The sequence below is a fragment of the Heterodontus francisci genome, chromosome 30 (assembly GCF_036365525.1).
Source record: "Heterodontus francisci isolate sHetFra1 chromosome 30, sHetFra1.hap1, whole genome shotgun sequence".
Lineage (NCBI taxonomy): Eukaryota > Metazoa > Chordata > Chondrichthyes > Heterodontiformes > Heterodontidae > Heterodontus > Heterodontus francisci.
Window position 1 is genome coordinate 48954604 of NC_090400.1, and position 23524 is coordinate 48978127.

Consider the following 23524-nt stretch of genomic DNA (forward strand, 5'->3'; position numbering starts at 1 on the left):
TCTTTTCAGTCTGTGAGGAAACACCATCCAAGATAGCTGATTATCATTTTTACTAGTGATAATATTTTTTTAAAAAACTTGTGTGAATACACAATGCTTTGAAATACATTGTAAAAAGTATAGCTCCTTCCAAATCCTTTCTGTGGAAAAATAGCCAAAAATCCTGAACTTTGGCATGGCTTTAGTTGTTGAAGCTGTGAATAGCAAGTTCTTTTTAGACTGACAGGCCAGAGACAAAAAGTAATTTAAATTTAAAGAATATTTTTGATTAATTGTGAAGGATGACTTGTTCTCTATTATTTTGCCAACTTGACCAGCTGATCAGCAATTTTGAGAAGTTCAAAACTGAATAGAAAATGTCCTATGCTGTATTTTCACACAAACATGGGAAGGTGGCGAGGAAATCACATACATGTTTGATATGGGTCCACACTTTTATATCCTAAAATACCTAATTTTGCACTTGTGTCTGCATGAAAAATTATCAACACAGCCATTTTTGTAAATGCCCTCCCCGTCCAGATTCGATTGAGTAAAAGTTAGAATAGTGACCCATCTTAGAAAAAGCCATCAGCTTGAAAAGAGGGGAACAGAAACACAGTCCAATTTGTTCATAAGAGAGCTTAAAAATTAGAAAAAGACAGCGGGGTTTCGTGTATGTAGTAAATATATAAATATTACTTGGTGTTTCACTAATGTTGCCTGCTGTGCATTGGCTCAACATAGATAAAGTTGTCATAGTTTGCACTGTAAAACTATCATAAGTGGCGGTACTGGAGTAAGTGACGCCTGTGCAGTATTCACCGCAAACTGACTGGAGAGGGAGGTCCTTCCGGGTCGTGGGGAAGGGTTTGTGCGCAGCTGCCGAGGCCTGTAGTTTTTTTTAATGTCCTGAAACACGGGAGGTTTGTAATTGTTTAGTGCGAGGGTAAAGCTTTGAGGAGTGGGTAAGAAGCAGGATCGTGGTCCTGTACTAGAATTACTGCACTAACAAGGTACCAATATTAGCTTTAATCATAACTATCTGGGAAAATAGCAACTTTGACCCCAGAAAATGTAATATGGGCCATGTCCAATGTATGAATATTAAAAGGAATTGAATTATTTGTGATATTGTAATCTTTCCAACTTATGTTTTTAATTAAAATCCTTGATCTAAAAATAAATTCATAGTGCTTAGTTTTCCGCTATACCTGGTCCACAATCTTATAATTGATCCTTTGCAATGAACTGAGGCAGTTCGTTCCCCTAATTCACGGTAATTTGATCATGTTTATTTTGTGAGTTTTTTGCTTGAAATAGAAATAGGGTTTATTGTGGGTCTTGCTAGAGTCCGGAAGTGGGGATGTCGATTTATGCCACCTATTATAGGAGCGTGGAAAACACAATGACCACACATTTTGTGTGCGTTCTGCTGCCTCTGGCCTAACTCACACTAAGTCCCGACCTACATTGGCTCCTGGTTAAACAATGCCTTGATTTTAAAATTTCCATCTTTGTTTTCAAATCCCACCATAGCCTCGCCTCACCCTATTTCTAATCTCTTCCAGACCCATAACCCTCAAGATATCTGTAGTCTAATTCTGGCCTTCTGAGCACCTCTGATTTTGATCATGCCGCCATTGGTGGACATCCCTATAGCTGCCTGGACCCGATGCTATGGAATTCCCTACCTACACCTCTCTAACTCACTGCTCCTTTACGATGCCCTTTAAACCTTACCTTTTTAACCAAGATTTTAATCATCTGCCCTAACATCTCCTTCTGTGGCTTGGTGTCATTTTATTTTATAATGCTACTGTGAAGCACCTTGGGGTGTTCTGTTGCATTGAAAGTTCTATATCAATAATTGTTGTGTGATCACAAACTTTGCAATAGGAAAAGTGACATTTTGGAATATGAATCATAGTGATATGGCAAGACTTCAAACCCCTGATCTTGCTTGAGTTTATGATCTCAGTTAAGCTGCCATTGGGAAACTAGATGGATTGTGACTAGTGGTCTTTTCTGAGAGTCTAAATTCCTATGTTCCAGAAGTTTTCATCCACCTCTCGGCAGCAGGTTTCAGAGGAGCGCTAAGGAGGCCTAAATGCAGATTGCTTGGCTGTAAGTTGGCTTTGGAAAACCAAAGGTAGAAATCATCCGTTAAGTAGGTTTGCCATCATATTAATGATGCAGAATATTGTACTGTTTTTTTTTTAATTGTTCCTCTCCTCTTAAGTTGTTGATTCCTTGGTGGGATAAGGTTCCCCAACTACTGCACAACGATTCACTGGTGAGCCTTGGCAGAGATTGTCGGTCAGCTAACTAACTAGCCCATCCTATTCCGGTGTCCACGCACGTTCGGCAGGGACCTACACAGTGATAGAAAATGGGAACTGGATGATATTTTATTCAAGCCCCAAATTGAGCTTTATAGATAGTGGATGTAATGAGTTCTTATATGTTGTCTGATGCTGCAGAAATGAGATGCATGGAGTCCAGTTATGTTAAAGATCTCAAAACAGTATTACAGATAAACTATTACACTGTACAGAGCTAATTATTTACAGAACCTTACTCTGGGTGTTACAGTTGCAGTGTGCCTGAGTCACATGACTGCATCCTGGTGCTTAGTTCATTAGCATTCTAAGATCTTAAAGGGACATCACTCTTAAAGGCAATCATACAGCATCCCCTTTCTTTCCAAAGATAAGTCTCGTATGCTAAAAGTAAAAACATTGGTTAACACCAAAATTATTTACACAGGTATAGATATTGTGAAATTTACAAGTATAGAGGCTCAATAGTCCATCTGTTGTTTTGGTGGTTTGACAACTCTTGCTTGGAGAATTTGCATCTCATCTGTTGCTTGTTAGGGTCTGAAGTTATGTTAATGGATGATAAATACCTGGTAGTTCAAGATAATAGGGTGAACAGGTGTTGGGAGTTAATTGTATTCAAGTGTGTATATATAAAGAATAGCCAGCCAGCACTGGCTGGTGGTGGTGTTTGGAGAGTAGAAGTAAGCTCTGTGACAATCAATAAACAATCTACACCAAAGCATCCTAGTCTCAGTGTCTTCTTCACAAAGGTTTGGAGATTTCTGACATTGCTCTTCTTTCTGAAGTTTCTCCTTCTCTGCATTCAGTTTCTGTTCTGCCTTCAGCCTGCTAACATACTCTGTTGCTTTTCTCAAGATGACCACTTTTGAGGCCTTGTCATTCTTGGAGAGTTTGAGCACTTCATCTCGAAGATCCAACAGACTGTGCTTCAGCTTATTCCTCCTGTGCCTCTTCAGGACATTGTGTGTCCTTCGCCTCTCCTCATCCTCTGTCTGAAGGCTTGGGGCTCAAGGTCGAGGACATGTTGGGGGAGGAGTACTTGGTCATATGGAGGCACCTGTTTCGTTTTGGCTCATTGTGGTGCTGGCAGTTCTCTAAAGAGAAGAAGTGAAGGCGCAGCATAGTTGTGCTATAGCTGGATTTCCAGACTACACCATTTGATGCTGGTTGGAGTCTACGAGCGGGTTCCGTCCTTGGAGATTTTCCCTTAGCAATGCTCCCCACTTCCATCCCTTGCTTTGCAGTAGTGTCAATCTCTGCTGAGTCGCTGGAGAAAACGCTGTTGACAAAGAACTTTCACCATCTGAGTTTGGATCCCCATTCTCTTGGTATGGCATCTCTGAGAAGGGGCTGATACTCTGCAGACCAGAATCATGGAGATCCTGGAGGGACTGTGACTCAATGCGGGTACCCTTGTTCTCTTCTGCCATACTTGGTACCTTGGTGACCTCGTGGATATTTATGATATTGGGGTCCTTGCAAGCTGGTAGTCCTGCCACTGCTGGTCACCCGTGTCTACAAGGTTTGTGTCTACAAGAATATTTGTGGTTTCCATGCCGACTTGCCATATCGGCATTGCATTTTTAATGTGCCACTGCAAGGAATGGGTGATCCATTGTATGCAGATAACTTGGCAGTTGTTGGTTTTATCATTGGTTTCCAACGACCCCAGTACATATCTTTGAGTGTTCGGACTGGTAGGATTTTTGCACTAGCGCCGGTGTCATTCTTGACCCTGAGTGTGTGTTTGCCAGCTTCCTTTCGGCATGTGATGTTGATAGTGGCAAAAGCTTTCAGTTGTTTGACTTCATCCACATGATGTGTCAGGGTTACAATGTGGAATGCCTGTTCGTCGTCTGGCTGAGAATTACTGCTCGTTGAGTCTTGTCTCAGATCTGTTTTGCTGTGGACTCCGAATATTGGCTTGCGTTTACGCAGGTCTCTGGCGCTCGTTTTGCTGCTGTTGCCGCGCTTGTCTTCTCATTCGTGTCCAGCTGGGGCATTTTGGCTGCATCTTTGGAGCTAGATTTCTTGCATAGGCGGGCCCAGTGTCCTTTTGCACTGCAAGCCTTGCATAGGTCACGAAATGCAGGGCAATTTTGCCGTGAGTGGGACAGACCGCACTTAACACACATCTTGCTTGCTCTTTTCAACCTGGTTATGCTACCGATACTGTTGGCTGCACCTGGTGCTTGCAGGTGCAGTTGTCCAGCTACAATGGCTTCATATTTCCTACCATCGTCCAACAGCACATCAATGCTGTGACCTTTCTATTTCCCCAAGAGGTCTTTCTGAAACATTTCAATGGGTGTCAATAAAATCACCAGCTCCATCATTCAGTCTGACAGCTTAATTTCTGAGAAGTCGCATTCGTTGCCCTTATCACGGTATCGACTGAGAAGTTGGTCTATTGATTCTGTGGCTGTTGCCTGTAGGACATCAATTTCAGCACTTTCCATGTCATTGTGGGATCTTTCTGGTCCTCGTCAAATAGTCCAGAGGTATTGATTCTGTGCAATCCCTCATTTTCAACTGTTAGTATTTTTAGAGCCTGTTTTTCTGGTTTTGCAATTAGTTGGTCTGTAAAGCATAATTGCATTCTTTGTTGGAACAATTTGAACTCTGATAGGATATCCAAGGCTTTTCAGTTCATGTTGGGAAATTTGGTATCCATCTTCCTGCTGTTCCTTTGCTTAAACCTGCTTTAAGACTTGTTCTATGACTCTTAACAGTTTCTTAAAGAGGAAACAGTAATTTAGACTAGCTGCTTTGATTAACGAGCAGGTGTTTGCTCCTACTGTATGTTTATCTTGCTTCAAGCACTCAAGCCAGTTCTATTTACACAGCTGTTCAATAGGCCCATCAGTAGCTTTTTTTTGCTAGGGTTTGTTTATGTTCTTGACGCTTGAGTGGTTTTAATGTTTTTTTTTTACAGTGGCTTCATGAATGTAAGCTCTTACTCACGCTTGAGTACTTTAATGATTTTTTAAAAACTTTGGCTGCGTGGATGAAGGCTCTGCAGTGATATGGGTTTTCCTGCATTTTTTTCGAACGGTCGCCTCCTGTACTGGCGCTGACCTCAAATCAGCTTAGGAAAGGAGTCGGGTCTTCCCCTTTTTTTTTTCTACATGGAGCTTTTGAAAAAAACTATCTTTCGAAGGACTTCAAAGCTTTTTTTTAAAGCAGTATTCCTTGCCCTTCGGCACAATGACTCATCGATTTACTTGCAGCCTGTCGTTCTGTGCTCTGTCTTCTACAACATGAGGTAAGTTCTTATTTCCACTGTTTGAGCCAGTATTTTTCTTGAACTTGCTCTCTTCTGGCTATAGGAAAGGTTGTTTTCAGAGCTGTTTTACCCGTGATCTTCAACTTAGTCTATTTTTTCTCACCACAGCTGCCACCATGTAATGAGTTGTTTTACATTGTCTGATGCAACATAAATGAAATGCGTGAAGTCCAGTTATGTTGAAGATCTCAAAATGGGTTTATTACGACTTTTATACAGTACAGAGCTAATTATTTACAGAACCTTACTCTGGGTGTTACAGTTGAAGTGACTATGGCTTTGAGTCACATGACTGCATCCTGGTACTCTGCTTAGTAGCATACTAAGATCTTAAAGGGACATCACTTTTAAAGGTAATCATAGAACAGTGGAGAGACTTTGAAGGGTCAATGAGTGAGCTATTCATTGCAGAGTACCCATCATCTGCCCTGCTTTTGCAGTCACATCAATATGGCTGTTCCAGTTCAACATCCCGTCTGACTTCCGACGTGTTGATGGTGAACAATTCAGTGTTAGTGGTGTCATTGCAGGTAATGAGAGATGGTTGTCCCATTTTGATCTAGTTGGCTATTACTTGACAATGCAGCACAAATGTAACCTAACCTCTTCTATTCCTCCTCTAACTAGCACCAACAAAGGCTCAAGCTGGTTATTTTATTCATTATTGTTTCTAGGATTTGCTATGCAATAAAATTGCCACATTTTCCTACTTATCAAGTCAGTTTAGGTGAGGTACTATGACGTACTTGAGTGGTCGGGCATATAAATGCAAGTTTTGTTTACTTGACATCCAAACATGCCTTGATTTACCTTGTCTTCCCTTCTACTCTTTTCAACAATGAAAAAGATGGAACATTTAAAAAGGAAAAATAAAGCATATCCCATGTTGTTTAATGCTGCCAAATTTTCTGTGACTTCGTGTTCAGAGTATACAAATTTTTGGATGAAACTGAAGGGCCGGGAAGAGCTGTTAATTTAAAATGAAAAATGAGTTCTAAAGAGAAAATGTTTCTCGAAATTAAAGTTTGCGCCATTGTGTGTAAGTAACCATCAGTTGTGTCTTGGACTAGTTGTGTCTATCTCAATTAGGTCGTTCAGAACTGAGGTCTGTTGGAAAATGAAAGCACTTCATATTTCCTATATTCTTCCCTTTTGTTCCTGACCTAAAATAACTACATTTACAAGAAAATTAAGAGATTCAGTTGCATTCTGCATCATTCTGGTTTACTGTGCTTTTTCATTTATTTTAACAAAAGGGGAGGTGGTGGCATAGTGGTATTATCACTGGACTAGTAACCCAGAGACCCAGGGTATTTCTCTGGGGACATGGGTTTGAATACCACCACAGCAGAAGGTGGAATTCTAATGATGGCCGTAAAACCATTGTCGATTGTTGTAAAAATCCATCTGGTTCACTAATGTCCTTTAGGGAAGGAAATCTGCTGTCCTTACCTGGTCTGGCCTACATGTGACTCCAGACCCACAGCAATGTGGTTAACTCTTACATGCCCTCTGAAATGGCCTAGCAAGCCACTCAGTTGTACCTAACCGCTACGAAGTCAATAAAAAGGAATGAAACCGGACGGACCACCCGGCATTGATCTAGGCACCGGAAACGACAACAGCAAACCCAGCCCTGTCGACCATACAAAGTCCTCCTTACTAACATCTAGGGGCTTGTGCCAAAGTTGGGAGAGCTGTCCCACAGACTAGTCAAGCAACAGCCTGACATAGTCATACCTTACAGACGATGTACCAGACACTGCAATCACTATCCCTGGGTATGTCCTGTCCCACCGGCAGGACAGACCCAGCAGAGGTGGCGGCACAGTGATCTACCGTAGGGAGGGCCCTGGGAGTCCTCAACATCGACTCTAGACCCCATGAAGTCTCATGGCATCAGGTCAAACGTGGGCAAGGTAATCTCCTACTGATTGCCACCTACCAGCCTCCCTCAGCTGATGAGTCAGTACTCCTCCATGTTGAACACCACGGAGGAAGCACTGAGGGTGGCAAAGGCACAAAATGTACTCTGGGTGGGGGACTTCAATGTCCATCACCAAGAGTGGCTCGGTAGCACCACTACTGACCGAGCTGGCCGAGTCCTAAAGGACATAGCTGCTAAACTGGGTCTGCGGCAGGTGGTGGGGGAACCAACACGAGGGAAAAACCTACTTAACCTTGTCCTCACCTATCTGCCTGCTGCAGATGCTTCTGTCCATGACTGTATTGGTAGGAGTGACCACCGCACAGTCCTTGTGGAGACGAAGTCCCGCCTTCACATTGAGGATACCCTCCATCGTGTTGTGTGGCACTATCACCGTACTAAAGGGGATAGATTTCGAACAGATCTAGCAATGCAAAACTGGGCATCCATGAGGCACTGTGGGCCATCAGCAGCAGCAGAATTGTACTCAGCCACAATCTGTAAACTCATGGCCCGGCATATTCCCCACTCTACCATTACTATCAAGCCAGGAGACCAACCCTGGTTCAATGAAGCGTGCAGGAGGGCATGCCAGAAGCAGCACCAGGCATACCTCAAAATGAGGTGTCAACCTGGTGAAGCTACAACCTAGAACTACTTGCATGCCAAACTGCATAAGCAGCATGCAATAGACAGAGCTCAGCGATCCCATAACCAACGGATCGGATCTAAGCTCTGCAGTCCTGCCACATCCAGTCGTGAATGGTGGTGGGCAATTTAAACAACTAACTGGAGGAGGTGGCTCCACAAATATCCCCATCCTCAATGATGGAGAAGCCCAGCACATCAGTGCGAAAGTTAAGGCAGAAGCATTTGCAACAATCTTCAGCCAGAAGTGCCGTGTTGATGATCCATCTCGGCCCCCTGCTGGTTCCCAGCATTACAGATGCCAGACTTCAGCCAATTCGATTCACTCCGCTTGATATCAAGAAACGACTGAAGGCACTGGATACTGCAAAGGCTATGGGTCCTGACAATATTCCGGCAATAGTACTGAAGACCTGTGCTCCAAAACTTGCCGCACCCCTAGCCAAGCTGTTCCAGTATAGCTATGACACTGGCATCTACCTGGCAATGTGGAAAATTGCCCAGTTATGTCCTGTACACAAAAAGCAGGACAAGTCCAACCCGGCCAATTACCGCCCCATCAGCCTACTCTCAATCATCAGTAAAGTGATGGAAGGTGTCATCAACAGTGCCATCAAGCAGCACTTGCTTAGCAATAACCTGCTCAGTGATGCTCAGTTTGGGTTCCGCCAAGGCCACACAGCTCCTGACCTCATTACAGCCTTTGTTCAAACATGGACAAAAGAGCTGAACTCCAGAGGTGAGGTGAGAGTGACTGCCCTTGACATCACGGCAGCATTTGACTGAGTATGGCATCAAGGAGCCGTAGCAAAACTGGAGTCAATGGGAATCAGGAGGAAAACACTCTGCTGGTTGGAGTCATACCTAGTGCAAAGGAAGATGGCTGTGGTTGTTGGAGGTCAATCATCTCAGCTCCAGGACATGACTGCTGGAGTTCCTCAGGGTAGTGTCCTAGGCCCAACCATCTTCAGCTGCGTCATCAATGACCTTCCTTCAATCATAAGGTCAGAAGTGGGGATGTTCGCTGATGATTGCAGAATGTTCTGCACCATTTGCGACTCCTCACATACTGAAGCAGTCCGTGTAGAAATGTAGCAAGAGCTGGATAATATCCAGGCTTGGGCTGATAAGTGGCAAGTAACATTTGCGCCATCTCCCACAAGAGACAATCTAACCATCTCCCCTTGACATTCAATGGCATTACCATCGCTGAATCCCCCACTATCAACATCCTAGGGGCTACCATTGACCAGAAACTGAATTGGAGTAGCCATATAAATACCGTGGCTACAAGAGCAGGTCAGAGGCTTGGAATCCTGCGGTGAGTAACTCACCTGACTCCCCAAAGCCTGTCCATCATCTACAAGGCACAAGTCAGGAGTGTGATGGAATACTCTCCACTTGCCTGGATGGGTGCAGCTCCAACAACACTCGAGAAGCTCGACACCATCCAGGACAAAGCAGCCCGCTTGATTGGCACACCATCCACTAACATTCACTCCCTCCACCACCGACGCACAGTGGCAGCAGTGTGTACCATCTACGAGATGCACTGCAGCAACGCACCAAGGCTCCTTCGACAGCTCCCTCCAAACCTGCGACATCTACCACCTCGAAGGACAAGGGCAGCAGATGCATAGAAACATGACCGCCTGCAAGTTCCGTCCAAGTCTCATACCATCCTGACTTGGAACTATATCGCCGTTCCTTCACTGTCACTGGGTCAAAATCCTGGAACTCCCTAACAGCACTGTGGGTGTACCTACCTCACATGGACTGCAGCGGTTCAAGAAGGCCGCTCACCACTACCTTCTCAAGGGCAATTAGGTTTGGGCAATAAATGCTGGCCTAGCCAGCGATGCCCACATCCCATGAATGAATTAAAAAAAAATGCCCTGGTTATCCCAAAGGCTGCCAGGTATTCTTCATTTTATCTCGGCCCAATCTTCTATTTTAGTCCAATGTCAGGACTCGCTTCACTGCTGGTTTTGTAGTGTAATTTGAATTGCAGCTTCTTTATTAGAAGGAAAATTGTGGGAAAAGCACAATTAGTAAGATAAATAAAGTAAATATTTTAAAAATCTAAGCAGCAGTAAAATGCTAATATGAAAAGTATTTTTCGAATGCAGTCTTGATTGATATTTGCATTCATCTCACCCAGGCCTTGGAGCTCTGCCTATATCGGCATTGTCACCTGCAGGGATAGGAGGGCTCTTTTTGACAGTTACTAGAGCAGAATAGTTATGACTTGAATTATCTAGAATACTTCTTGTGGTTAAAACTGTCGACTGTAAAATGCTTCTATTAGCAGTAGGAGTAGTCATACTTTGTCCATGTCTCAGCTCATCTGCCACTGAAACCCCCATTCATGCCTTTGTTACCTATAGATTTGACTATTCCAACACACTGCTGGCTGGCCTCCCACATTCTACTCTCCATAAGCTTGAGGTCATCCAAAATTGCTGCCCTTGTCTTAACACGCTCCAAGTCCCGTTCCCTTATCACCCCTGTACTCGCTGACCTACATAGGTTCCCAGTCAAGCAACGTCTTGTTCTTAAAATACTCATCCTTGTTTTCACCTCCATGGGCTCGCTTCTCCATGGGCTCGCTCCTCCCTATCCCTGTAATCCCCTCCAGCCCTGCAACCCTCCAAGATACCTGCGTTCCTCTAATATGGCTTCTTGTACATCCCTGATTTTAATCGCTCCACCATTGGTGGGTGCACCTTCAGTTGCTCTGGAATACCCTCCCTACACCTCTGCCTTTCTACCTGACTTTCCTCCTTTAAGACACTTCTTAAAACCTAACTCTTTGATTTGGCTTTTGATCATCTAACCTGATACCTCCTTTTGTGGCTCGGTATCATACTTTGTTTTGTCATGTTCTTGTAAAGCGCCTTGGGACATTTTATTACATTCAAGACACTTTATAAATATAAGTTGTTGTGGAAATAGAGGTCCAGCTACATAATAGCCCACTATTTCAATACTAGATGTGCTAGTCTCTTTCTAGTGGACCACCGACTCTTTCCCATACTCCCCCGTATGTTGGTGTCACTAACCAAGGTACTGAGGAAGTGACAAAGAAATAATATGAATAGTTGGTTAGAGGAAAAAATATCTAAACTCCCTACTGGCTGGTTTTGGGGGATGAGAGTGTTTCCTTTAGTTGATTCTTTTCATTATTTTACTTGGCACCTGATAACATTGGCATTATTCTTTAGCTATCGTACATTGAAGACCATGAGGCAGAAGTAGAGATAAGAGAGAAGTGCTAATTTTCAGTGATCTCAACAAATGGTTGCAGGATATTGATTAGTGTTGTATAACAGCAGCAGTTAGTTTCATGCTGATAAATTAGTTCTTCTTCCATGCATAAAATATTTGCAATTTAAAATTATTCCATCTTTCTTCTTTTGTTTTAGGATGGCCCTTAACAAATCTATGCATCCAAGAAACCGATATAAAGACCAGCCACCAGATTTTACATATTTGGCATCAAAATACACAGAATTCCAGCAGCACATACACACAAGCTTGACTGGGAAAGTGAGGTATGCTAATGAAGAAGGGAAACTGTCCCACTGGTACCAACTAGCATTTGTTTCACTGTCTTGACAGAATCAGCCTGGTCCCTGCTATGAAATATTTGCTGTCGTCTTGAGGGATGTATCATTGAATTGTTTTAGTCCATAGAGAGCTGATTTTATTCTCTTGTATGTGGCTTATCATTTCTTCAGCACTATGTTTTTTTTTAAAGTGTTTTGGAAATTTTCTACAATTTAGAGAAGAGCATGGTACGGAGGTGTTGTGATGGTGGGCACCGCTTTTTTGTTTAGACAGTTCTACTGACTCCTAAAGACACTGCATATTGTCTAGCTGTTTCATGTTCACAGGTATCTGCTCTAACTAGCCATTCTTCATATGTGGACCTCAACAGTCAGTGTCATAGAGTCATTTACAGCATTGATGGAGGCCATTCGGCCCATTAAGTCCATGCCGGCTCTCTGTGGAACAACCCAGTCAGTCCCAGGCCCCTTGCTCGATCCCCATAGCCCTGCAAGTTTATTTCCTTCAAGTGCTCCCCAATTTTCTTTTGAAATCATTGATTGTCTCTGTTTCCACCACCCTAATGGGCAGCAAGTTACAGGTCATTACCATTTGCTGTGTGAGAAAAAAATCTTCCTCACATTACCCCTGCATCTCTTGCCCAAAACCTTCAATCTGTGTCCCCTGGTCCTTGTACCATCAGTTAATGGGAACAGTTTTTCCTGGTTTAATTTATCTAAGCTTGCTATAATCTATCAAATTTCCCCTCAATCATCTTTGCTCCAGGGAGAACAATCCCAGCTTTTCCAAACTAACCTTGTAACTAAAATTCTCCCAACCCTGGAACCATTCTGGTAAATCTCCTCTGCACCCTCTCAAGGACCCTCACATCTTTCCTAAAGTGTGGTCACCAGAACTGGACACAATACTCGAGTTGGGACCTAACGAGAGCTTTATAAATGTTCAGCATAGCTTCCCTGTTATTGTACTCTATTCCTCTTATTTGTGAAGCCCAAGCCCAAGATCCCGTATGCTACGCTAACCACTCTCTCAATATGTCCTGCCACCTTCAAAAATTGATGCACATGCCCCAGGTCCCTCTGTTCCTGCACGCTCTTTAAAGGCGTGCCATTAAGTCTCTATTGCCTCACCCTATCCCTTCTTCCAAATGCGTCACTTCACACTCCCCTTTATTAAATTCCATCTGACACTTATCTGCTCTTTCTGCGAGCCTATCTATGTCCTGGCATACTATTTGATCATGGGTGCCGTCAGTATTTTAACATGGATTGAGGATTGATTAATGGACAGAAAACAGAGTAGGAATAAAAGGGTCATTTTAGGGTTTGTAGGCTGTAACTAGCTGGGTCATGCTTTGACCTCAGCTACTTGCAATCTATATCAATGACTTAGATGAGGAGATCAAGTGTAATATGTCCAAGTTTGTTGCCAGTACAAAGTTAGGTGTGAGAAGGAAGCTGCAAAGGGATATAGATAGGTTGAGTGAGTGGGCAAGAACGTGGCAGATGGAATATAATGTAGGAAAGTGTGAAGTTACCCACTTTGGTAGGAAAAATAGAAAAGCAGACTATTTTCTAAATAATGAGAGACTGGAAAATGTTGGTATTCAGAGGGACCTGGGTATCCTTGCATATGAATCTCAAAGGTAACATTCACGTACGGCAAGCAATTAGGAAGACAAATGGTATGTTAGCCTTTGTTACAAAGGGATCTGAGGAGAAGAGTAAAGAAGTCTTAGTGCACTGATATAGGGCCTTTATATAGGTGAGACCACACCAGGAGTACCATGTATAGTTTTGGCCTCCTTACCAAATGAAAGATATACTTTCCTTTGAGGGAGTGCAACAATGGTTTACTAGACTGATGCCTGGGATGAGAAGTTTGTCCTATGATGAGAGATTGAGTAGACTAGGCCTATCTACCCTAGAATTTAGAAGAATGAGAGGTGATTTAATAGAAACATATAAAATTCTGAAGGGGCTTGACAAGGTAGATGCGAGGAGGATGTTTCTTTGGGCTGGGGAGTCTAGAACTAGAGGTTCTAAACAAAGAGTCTCTCATTTAAGATGGGAATGAGGAGGAATTTCTTCTGAGGGTTGTTAATCTTCGGAATTCTCTACCCCAGAGAGCAGTGGAGGCTGGGTCATTGAATATATTCAGGGCTGTGTTACAGATTTTTTGATCTACAAGGGTTTTGGGGAAGTGGGGGGCAGCAGGAAAGTGGAGTTAAGGCCACAATCAGATCAGCCATGATCTTATTTAATGGCGGAACAGGCTCAAGGGGCCAAATAGCCTACTCTTGCTCCTATTTCTTGTGATCATATTATGATCTTGGGTCACAGTGTTACGAAAGTGCCTCTGTGTTTTGTTAAATATATTTTTTGAGGATTCATTTTTGAAAGATTGGAGAAATGTTAAACTTTGAGGTTTTCAAAGGGGGTCACTTGACTTTGAAAAACAGTCCCTGGAAATGTTTTTTAAAGGGGGTACTGAGAGGTCTTGTGAGAAAAACCAGCCTTTTCGGGAAACCACCTGACTTCCAGCTCAATAAACAACAGAGAACTTTGGACACCTGGAGAAGTTGTTTACAAAGAAGTGACAGATCAAGATTGATGGAGGTCAAAATGTTGTCGGTTTCGCTTTTGAATTGGTTTGAGTTGGATTGAACTGTATAAAAAGGGAGAGACCATCCAAGGAGAGGAGAGATTGAAGAAATTAATGAGGCTGAAGGTTGATAAGTCCCCAGGACCTGATATTCTACATCTCGGAGTGTTGAAAGAGGTAGCTCTGGAGATAGTTGATGCGTTGGTGGCCATCTTCCAAAATTCTATAGATTCTGGAGTGGTTCCTGCAGATTGGTAGGTCGCAAATGTCACCCCATTATTTAAGGAGGGAGAGAAAGAGACAGCAGGGAGTTACAGACCTGTTAGCCTTGCATCAGTCGTTGGGAAAATGCTAGAATCTATTCTAAAGGATGTGATAAATGGACACTTGGGTATAGTCAACATGGATTTATGAATGGGAAATCATGTTTGACAAACCTGTTGGAGTTTTTGAGGATGTTACTAACAGAATTGATAAAGGGGAGTTGGTGGACGTGGTATACTTGGATTTTCAGAAGGCTTTTGATAAAGGAGGTTGGTTAGCAAAATTAAAGCACAAAGGATAGGAGGAAATATACTGGCATGGAATAAAGATTGGTTAACAGGCAGAGAGTAGGAATAAACAGGTCATTTTCGCATTGGCAGGCTGTGACTAATGGGGTACCACAGGGATCAATGCTTGGGCCCCAGTTGTTCACAATATATACGAATAACTTGGATGTGGGGACCAAATGTAGTATTTCCAAGTTCGCAGATAACACAAAACTAGGTGGGACTGTGTTGTGAGGAAGATGCAAAGCGGCTTCAAGGGGATTTGGACAGACTGAGTGAGTGGGCAAGAACGTGGCAGATAGAATATAATGTGGAAAAATGTGAGGTTATCCACTTTGGTAGGAAGAACAGATGTGCAGAGTATTTCTTAAATGGTAAGAGATTAGAAAGTGTAGATGTACAAGGGGACCTGGGTGTCCTTGTCAATAAGTCACTGAAAGCTAACATGCAGGTGCAGCAAGCAATTAAGAAGGCTAATGGTATGTTAGCCTTTATCAGAAGAGGATTTAAGTACAGGAGTAATGAAGTCTTGCTTCAATTGTATAGAACCTTGGTTAGACAGCACCTGGAGTACTGAGTGCAGTTTCCGTCCCCTTACCTTAGGAAGGATATCATTGCCATAAAGGAAATGCAACAAAGGTTCACCAGACTTGTTCCCGGGATGGTGGCACTGTCCTATGATGAGAGATTGGGAAAACTGGGCTTGTATTCTCTAGAGTTTTGAAGAATGAGAGGTGATCTCAATGAAACCTACAAAATACTTAAAGGGATGGACAGGGTAGGTGCAGCTATGATGTTTCCCCTGGTTGGGGAGTCTAGAATCAGGGGACACAATTTCAAAATAAGGGGGAAGCCACTTAGGACAGAGATGAGGAGAAATGTCTTTATTCAGAGGGTTGTGAATCTTAGGAATTCTCTACCCGACAGGACTGTGGAAGCTCAGTCATTGAGTATTTTTGAAGCAGAGTTTGATAGATTTCTAAATACAAATGATAGAAGGGGATATGAGGATAGTGTGGGAAAAAGGCATTGAAGTGGAAGATCAGCCATGATCATATTGAATGGCGAGGCAGGCTCGATGGGCTGAATGGCCTACTCCTGTTCCTATATTCCTAGAATGTCCCAGGAGAGGAAAAAAGTCCACAAGCCCAGCTTTCCAGCACATCTCTAAAAGACCCTGAGAAGCGGCACAGTGGCGCAGTGGTTAGCACTGCAGCCTCACAGCTCCAGGGACCCGGGTTCGATTCTGGGTACAGCCTGTGTGGAGTTTGCAAGTTCTCCCTGTGTCTGCGTGGGTTTTCTCCGGGTGCTCCGGTTTCCTCCCACAAGCCAAAAGACTTGCAGGTTGGTAGGTAAATTGGCCATTATAAATTGTCACCAGTATAGGTAGGTGGTAGGGAAATATAGAGACAGGTGGGGATGTTTGGTAGGAATATGGGATTAGTGTAGGATTAGTATAAATGGGTGGTTGCTGGTCGGCACAGACTCGGTGGGCCGAAGGGCCTGTTTCAGTGCTGTATCTCTAATCTAATCTAATCTAAGTCCACTGTGTCAACTCATCTAGTCTCCTGTTATTGAAGAAAAGCCTTCTAAATTAATTCACAATGCCGCCTGAAAAGAACTGTTCTAAACGATCGCAGTGGAGGCCAGACTGTATGCAATTTTTGGAACACCAGATATCTCATCTGCTATTTCTTCCAGAATGAGCAAGTATTCAGCCCAAGTTTTATTTTGTCTGTAATAGAGCTCTGAAAACAAAAATCCCTTTATTTTTCCGGTTAACTGGTGTATGTGTGTGAGTGTGACAGGCTAAGGTATAAAGGGAACTTTAATATTTCAATCTGTGTGTTTATACTTTACTTCATTACTGGTTAGACTTGTTTTATAATAAACTGATAATTTTGTTGTTTATTAAAGAATCCTGGTTGGTGTGTTTTATTCTGGGATAAAAATAGAGTTTATGATTGACCATATCAGTCAGTGGGAATAAATTTAAATATATGTTGTGGCCCGTGGAGTAGTGGAGCTAGAATAAACAGTGCACCTCTCCCATCTCAGTCATACCAACAGTCTCAGAATAAAAGCTTTGGCTTTTTAGGACTGAAATGAGGAGAAATTTCTTCACTGAAAGCGTGGTGAATCTTTGGAATTCTTTACTGCAGAGAGCTGTAGGTGCTCAGTCTTTGAGTGTATTCAAGACTGAGATCAATAATTTTTGGGTGCAAAGGGAATTAAGGGCTATGGGGATAGTGTGGGAAGGTGAGATAGAAGATCAGCCATGATTTTGTTGAGTGGTGGAACATGCTTGAAGGTAACATAGCCCACTCCTACTCCTGTTCCTTATGTACTTATCAAAATCAGTTCTGTCTGATGCAATGTCTACATCTCACTTTCCAGACAGAGTTACTAGATGGTGATGAGCAAGAATCCTAGCTGATTTATCCCCTTGCTAACCTGAATCCAGTTGTACCATATTCATTTCACCTCATTTGGAGTTTAACTAACTGGGATTTTAACCTCAGATCTTCAAATGTGTACTTATTAACTTAATTCAGCAATTATGTATTTGCTTTCAGCATTTTCTTGTTCTTAAATTCTCTTCGCTTTCAATTACTGTCAGTTTTTCAGCTTTCATTGCACTGGTCCAGGAACTCAGTAGTCAGGTACTTAGTTTAGCTGAATTAATATGTGTTTTTTTTCTGGAGTTTGCGAGGTTTGCTAGCGTCACTCGGGAGGGTTTAAACTAGTGTGGCAGGGGGGTGGGAATCAGAGCAGTAGGACAGCAGGTAAAATAACTGAGGGGGAACTAGTAAATAAGACCAGTAAGACTAACAGGAAGAGCAGACAGGGAGATGTTGCTGAGCACAGCGGGACTGGTGGTCTAAAGTGCATTTGTTTCAATGCGAGAAGTATAACAGGTAAGCAGATGAACTTAGAGCTTGGATTAGTACTTGGAACTATGATGTTGTTGCTATTACAGAGACTTGGCTGAGGGAAGGACAGGATTGGCAGCTAAATGTTCCGGAATTTAGAAGCTTCAGGCGGGATAGAGGGGGATGTAAAAGGGTGGGGGAGTTGCATTACTGGTTAAGGAGAATATCAGCTGTATTGCGAGAGGACAGCTCGGAGGGGTCATGCAGCGAGGCAATACGGGTAGAGCTCAGGAATAGGAAGGGTGCTGTCACGATGTTGGGGGTTTACTACAGGCCTCCCAACAGCCAGCGGGAGGTAGAGGAGCAGATATGTAGACAGATTTTGGAAAGATGTAAAAGCAACAGGGTTGTAGTGGTGGGTGATTTTAACTTCCCCTATATTGGCTGGGACTCACTTAGTGCTAGGGGCTTGGATGGGGCAGAATTTGTGAGGAGCATCCAGGAGGACTTCTTGACAGAATATGTAGATAGTCCAACTAGGGAAGGGGCCGTACTGGACCTGGTATTGGGGAATGAGCCCGGCCAGATGGTCGAAGTCTCAGTAGGGGAGCATTTGGGAACAGTGACCATAATTCCGTAAGTTTTAACGTACTTGTGGATAAGGATAAAAGTTGTCCTCGAGTGAACGTGCTAAATTGGGGGAAGGCTAATTATAACCATATTAGGCAGGAACTGAAGAATTTAGATTGGGGGCGGCTGTTTGAGGGTAAATCAACATCTGACATGTGGGAGTCCTTCAAACGTCAGTTGATTAGAATCCAGGACCGGCATGTTCCTGTGAGGAAGAAGGATAAGTTTGGCAAGTTTCGGGAACCTTGGATAACGAGGGATATTGTGAGCCCAGTCAAAAAGACAAAGGAAGCATTCGTAAGGGCTAGAAAACTGGGAACAGACAAAGCCCTTGAGGAATATGAAGAAAGTAGGAAGGAACTTGAGCAAGGATTCAGGAGGGCTAAAAGGGGTCATGAAAAGTCATTGGCAAATAAGATTAAGGAGAATCCCAAGGCTTTTTATACGTATACAAAGAGCAAGAGGGTAACCAGGGAAAGGGTTGGCCCACTCAAGGACAGAGGAGGAAATCTATGCGTGGAGCAGGAGGAAATGGGCGAGGTACTAAATGAGTACTTTGCATCAGTATTCACCAAAGAGAAGGACTTGGTGGATGATGAGTCTAGGGAAGGGAGTATAGATAGTCTGGGTCATGTCGTTATCTAAAAGGAGGAGGTGTTGGGCGTCTTGCAAAGCATTAAGGTAGATAAGTCCCCAGGGCCTGATGGGATCTACCCCAGAATAGAGAGAGGCAAGGAAGGAAATTGCTGGGGCTTTGACAGAAATCTTTGTATCCTCATTGGTTACAGGTGAGGTCCCAGAAGACTGGAGAAAAGCCAATGTTGTTCCTTTGTTTAAGAAGGGTAGCAAGGATAATCCAAGAAATTATAGGCCGGTGAGCCTTACGTCAGTGGTAAGGAAATTATTAGAGAGGATTCTTCGGGACAGGATTTACTCCCATTTGGAAACAAATGAACTTATTAGCAAGAAGCAGCATGGTTTTGTCAAGGGGAGGTCGTGTCTCACTAATTTGATTGAGTTGTTTGAGGAAGTGATGAAGATGATTGATGAAGGAAGGGCAGTGGATGTTGTCTTCATGGACTTCAGTAAAGCCTTTGACAAGGTCCCTCATGGCAGACTGGTACAAAAGCTGAAGTCACAAGGGATCAGAGGGGAGCTGGCAATATGGATACAGAACTGGCTCGGTCATAGAAGACAGAGGGTAGCAGTGGAAGGGTGCTTTTCTGAATGGAGGGCTGTGACTAGTGGTGTTCCGCAGGGATCAGTGCTGGGACCTTTTGTTTGTATTATATATAAATGATTTGGAGGAAAATGTAGCTGGTCTGATTAGTAAGTTTGCAGACGACACAAAGGTTGGTGGAGTTGCGGATAGTGATGAGGATTGTCAGAGGATACAGCAGGATATAGATCGGTTGGAGACTTGGTAGGAGAAATGGCAGATGGCATTTAATCTGGACAAATGTGAGGTAATGCATTTTGGAAGATCTAATACAGGTGGGAAGTATACAGTAAATGGCAGAACCCTTGAGAGTATTGACAGGCAGAGAGATCTGGGCATACAGGTCCACAGGTCACAAAGTGGCAACGCAGGTAGATAAGGCAGTCAAGAAGGCATACGGCATGCTTGCCTTCATCGGTCGGGGCATAGAGTATAAAAATTGGCAAGTCATGCTGCAGCTGTACAGAACCTTAGTTAGGCCACACTTAGAATATTGCATGCAATTCTGGTCGCCACACTATCAGAAGGACGTGGAGTCTTTGGAGAGGGTACAGAAGAGGTTTACCAGGATGTTGCCTGGTCTGGAGGGTATTAGCTATGAGGAGAGGTTGGATAAACTCGGATTGTTTTCACTGGAACGACGGAGGTGGAAGGGCGACGTGATAGAGGCTTACAAAGTTATGAGTGGCATGGACAGAGTGGATAGTCAGAAGCTTTTTCCCAGGGTGGAAGAGTCAGTTACTAGGGGACATAGGTTTAAGGTGCAAGGGGCAAAGCTTAGAGGGGATTTGCGAGGCAAGCTCTTTACACAGAGGGTGGTGAGTGCCTGGAACTTGCTGCCGGGGGAGGTGGTGGAAGCAGGTACGATAGCGACGTTTAAGAGATATCTTGACAAATACATGAATAGGATGGGAATAGAGGGATATGGTCCCCGGACGTGCAGAAGGTTTTAGTTTAGACAGGCATCAAGTTCGGTGCAGGCTTGGAGGGCCGAATGGCCTGTTCCTGTGCTGTACTGTTCTTTGTTCTTATATTGGGCTGAATTTTACTAGCCCCTTGACGTCGGGAGTTGGGCGGGGGGGTCAGTAGAAGTCTGCCGGAAGAGGCCCGCCTTGACCCCCGACGGCGAGAAGGCCCCGCCGGATATTAGCGGCGGTGGAGAGGTCTTGGTGTGTCAAAGGGAATAAAGTTTGAGGGGGAAAGTTCAGGATATAAATAAAAGTTTTTTCTGGGGGAGAGGGCAATTTCTATATAGATTATCCATTGTGGGGTGGGAGACGGGATTTAAAGTTATATTAAAATTTTATTTTTATTTCCCGGAGATTGGGACCCTTAAAAATTTAAATGTCACTCAAGGGTCTGGAGCCCTTTAAAAATGGCGCCAGCACGGTGGCGCCGGATGCCGTTGCCGGGGACGCTGTGGCCGCTCCCTCTATGTCATCGGAGGTGGACGCTCCGTCCCCTCCAGTTAAATGAGCCCCCATGCATAATATTGCAGGAGCTCGGCGGCGGAACTTCCATGTGGGAAGGCTGCCGCCTTCACAGCGCCCTGCTACAGAGCGCAGCACGCTGATAAAATTCAGCCCATTGTGTTGTTGGAGACTTTCAGGTTTTTATCTAAATCTATGAGATTTCCCTAATGGCCAAATCGGGGAAAAGCACCCTGTGGAAGGTCCCAGGTTCAGTTCCCTATTTGTGTTTAGCTGTTTTTAAAAAGCAACTTCTACTATTTGCCTTGCCAGGCATGGGAGAGGGAAAAGTGTTCAGTCTTGCCATTTCTGGTCAGCATGCAGTGATGTCTGCTGAGGGCAAGACTGAGCTTTACTGTAATGACACCCATGATGGAATAGTCAGCAACACACTATGGTTGAAGTTGTGCGTAGAAAATGGCCAGCAATTAGAGGTGTTGACTGTTGAATTTTATCCCAGTATGAGTCAAATTTCTAGCATACTCTTTTTTTTCAGCAGCTTGTTAAATCTACTGTTCACTAAATTAGCATGTTTATTGACATTTATTGAAAAGGATATATAGTTGACTATTAATCCCTTTGAAGTGATCTAGCTAGCTGCTCAGTTGTTCAAATGAATTGCTACTAAACCGGGTAAGGAGAAATATTGGACGGAGCTATTAGCAACAATCAATATACGGAAAATCTCATCCCTGTTGACCCTGTAAAGATCTCCTCACTAACATTGTATTGGTGCTCAAGTTGGGAGACTAGTCAAGAGAAGCCTGATGTAGTCCTATTCATAATCATTTCTATCAGCTAAGGTCCTAGACTCTTCAATCACCATCCCTGGCAGGATAGGCCCACCAAAGGTAAAGGTACAGTGGTGGACTGTTGATGGGTGTGGCCTTGGGCGTGCTTATCAGTGATTGTGGAATCCATACAGCCTCCCAGTTTCCGATCAAACAAGGCCAAAGAAACCTGATTGCAACCTCTCAACTCACTAATTAATACTTCTCCATCTTGAATGTGACTCAGAAGAACCACTGACGGAAGCACGGGCACAGAATGGGCAGGAGATTTCAATATCCGCCATCAGTAGTACCACCACTGATTCAGCTGGCTGAGTCTTAAAGGATATTATTTCCAGACCTGGGCCTGCATCAGATTATATAATAGATCTTGATAGTTTAAAGCTATTAAGGGGAACAGATAGGATAGATACAGAGAAACCATTTCCACTGCTTGAGGAGTCTAGGACTGGGGGCATCGGATAGAAAATAGATGTTTTTAGTTTAGAGATACAGCACTGAAACAGGCCCTTCGGCCCACCGAGTCTGTGCCAACCATCAACCACCCATTTATACTAATCCTACACTAATTCCATATTCCTACCACATCCCCACCTGTCCCTATATTTCCCTTCCACCTACCTATACTAGGGGCAATTGCTAATGGCCAATTTACCTATCAACCTGCAAGTCTTTGGCTTGTGGGAGGAAACCGGAGCACCCAGAGGAAACCCACGCAGACACAGGGAGAACTTGCAAACTCCACACAGGCAGCACCCAGAATTGAACCCAGGTCGCTGGAGCTGTGAGGCTGCGGTGCTAACCACTGCCATGACATGAAGTTAGGAAACACTTCTACACACAAAGGAGTGGTAGAAGTTTGGAACTCTCCTGCATACAACAATTGGTGCTAGATCAATTTGTTAATTTTAAATCTGAGATTAATAGATTTTTGTTACCCAGAGGTATTAAGGGATATGGGGCAAAGGTGGTTATGTGGAGTTAGATTGCAGATCAACAATGATCTCATTGAATGGCAGAAAATGCTCGAGGGATTAAATGGCCGACTCCTGTTCCTATGTTCCTGATATATTGAAATAAAACTGAAGTCCATAAAGAAAATAGCATTAAACCTGTCATGGGGGAAAGGGGAAACCCAACCGAAGATAGAGGAGGGTTTCATAGAAGGAAACCAGAGGTGGGAGGAACCAGGTGGAAAGAGGCTGGTGTAGAGCACAAATGCTGGTGTAGGCTACTTAGGTAGAGTAGCCTGTTCCTAAACTGTAAATTCTATATCATTGTATGTAATTCTGGTAACACTCAGATTCCCATCATTAGGGGAGACGGTGGCGTGGTGGTAATGTCACTGGACTAGTAATTCAGGGGCTGTATCATCGATTGTTGTAAAAACCCATCTGGTTCACTAATATCCTTGAGAAAAGGAAATCTGTTGGCCTACATGTGACTCCAAACCCACAGCAATCTGAAATGGCCTAGCAAGCCACTCCGTTGTTAAGGGAACCTAGGGATGGGCATCAAATGCTGGCCTTGCCAGCGATGCCTACATCCCATGAAAGAATAAAAAACACCAAAATTTGAAGGTGAACTTACCTTGGTTCCAACCTATTTTTTTTTCTTATAACTTCTAAGCTG

The 23524-nt window shown here is 43.6% G+C and overlaps 1 protein-coding gene across 2 annotated transcripts in view; it reads left to right on the plus strand.

Moving 5' to 3' along the window:
- Positions 1-23524, plus strand: part of mettl16 (methyltransferase 16, N6-methyladenosine) — a 125205-nt gene that overhangs the window by 10632 nt on the left and 91049 nt on the right. Inside the window, exons 1-2 of one of the 2 annotated variants that reach the window (XM_068010536.1) lie at positions 878-995; positions 11611-11739. In XM_068010536.1, coding sequence (XP_067866637.1) covers positions 11612-11739 — 128 coding nt within the window. In that variant the 5' untranslated portion in view covers positions 878-995; position 11611. Of the gene's footprint in view, positions 1-877; positions 996-11610; positions 11740-23524 lie in introns of those variants that run through there. The other variant, XM_068010537.1, reaches the window with a different exon arrangement.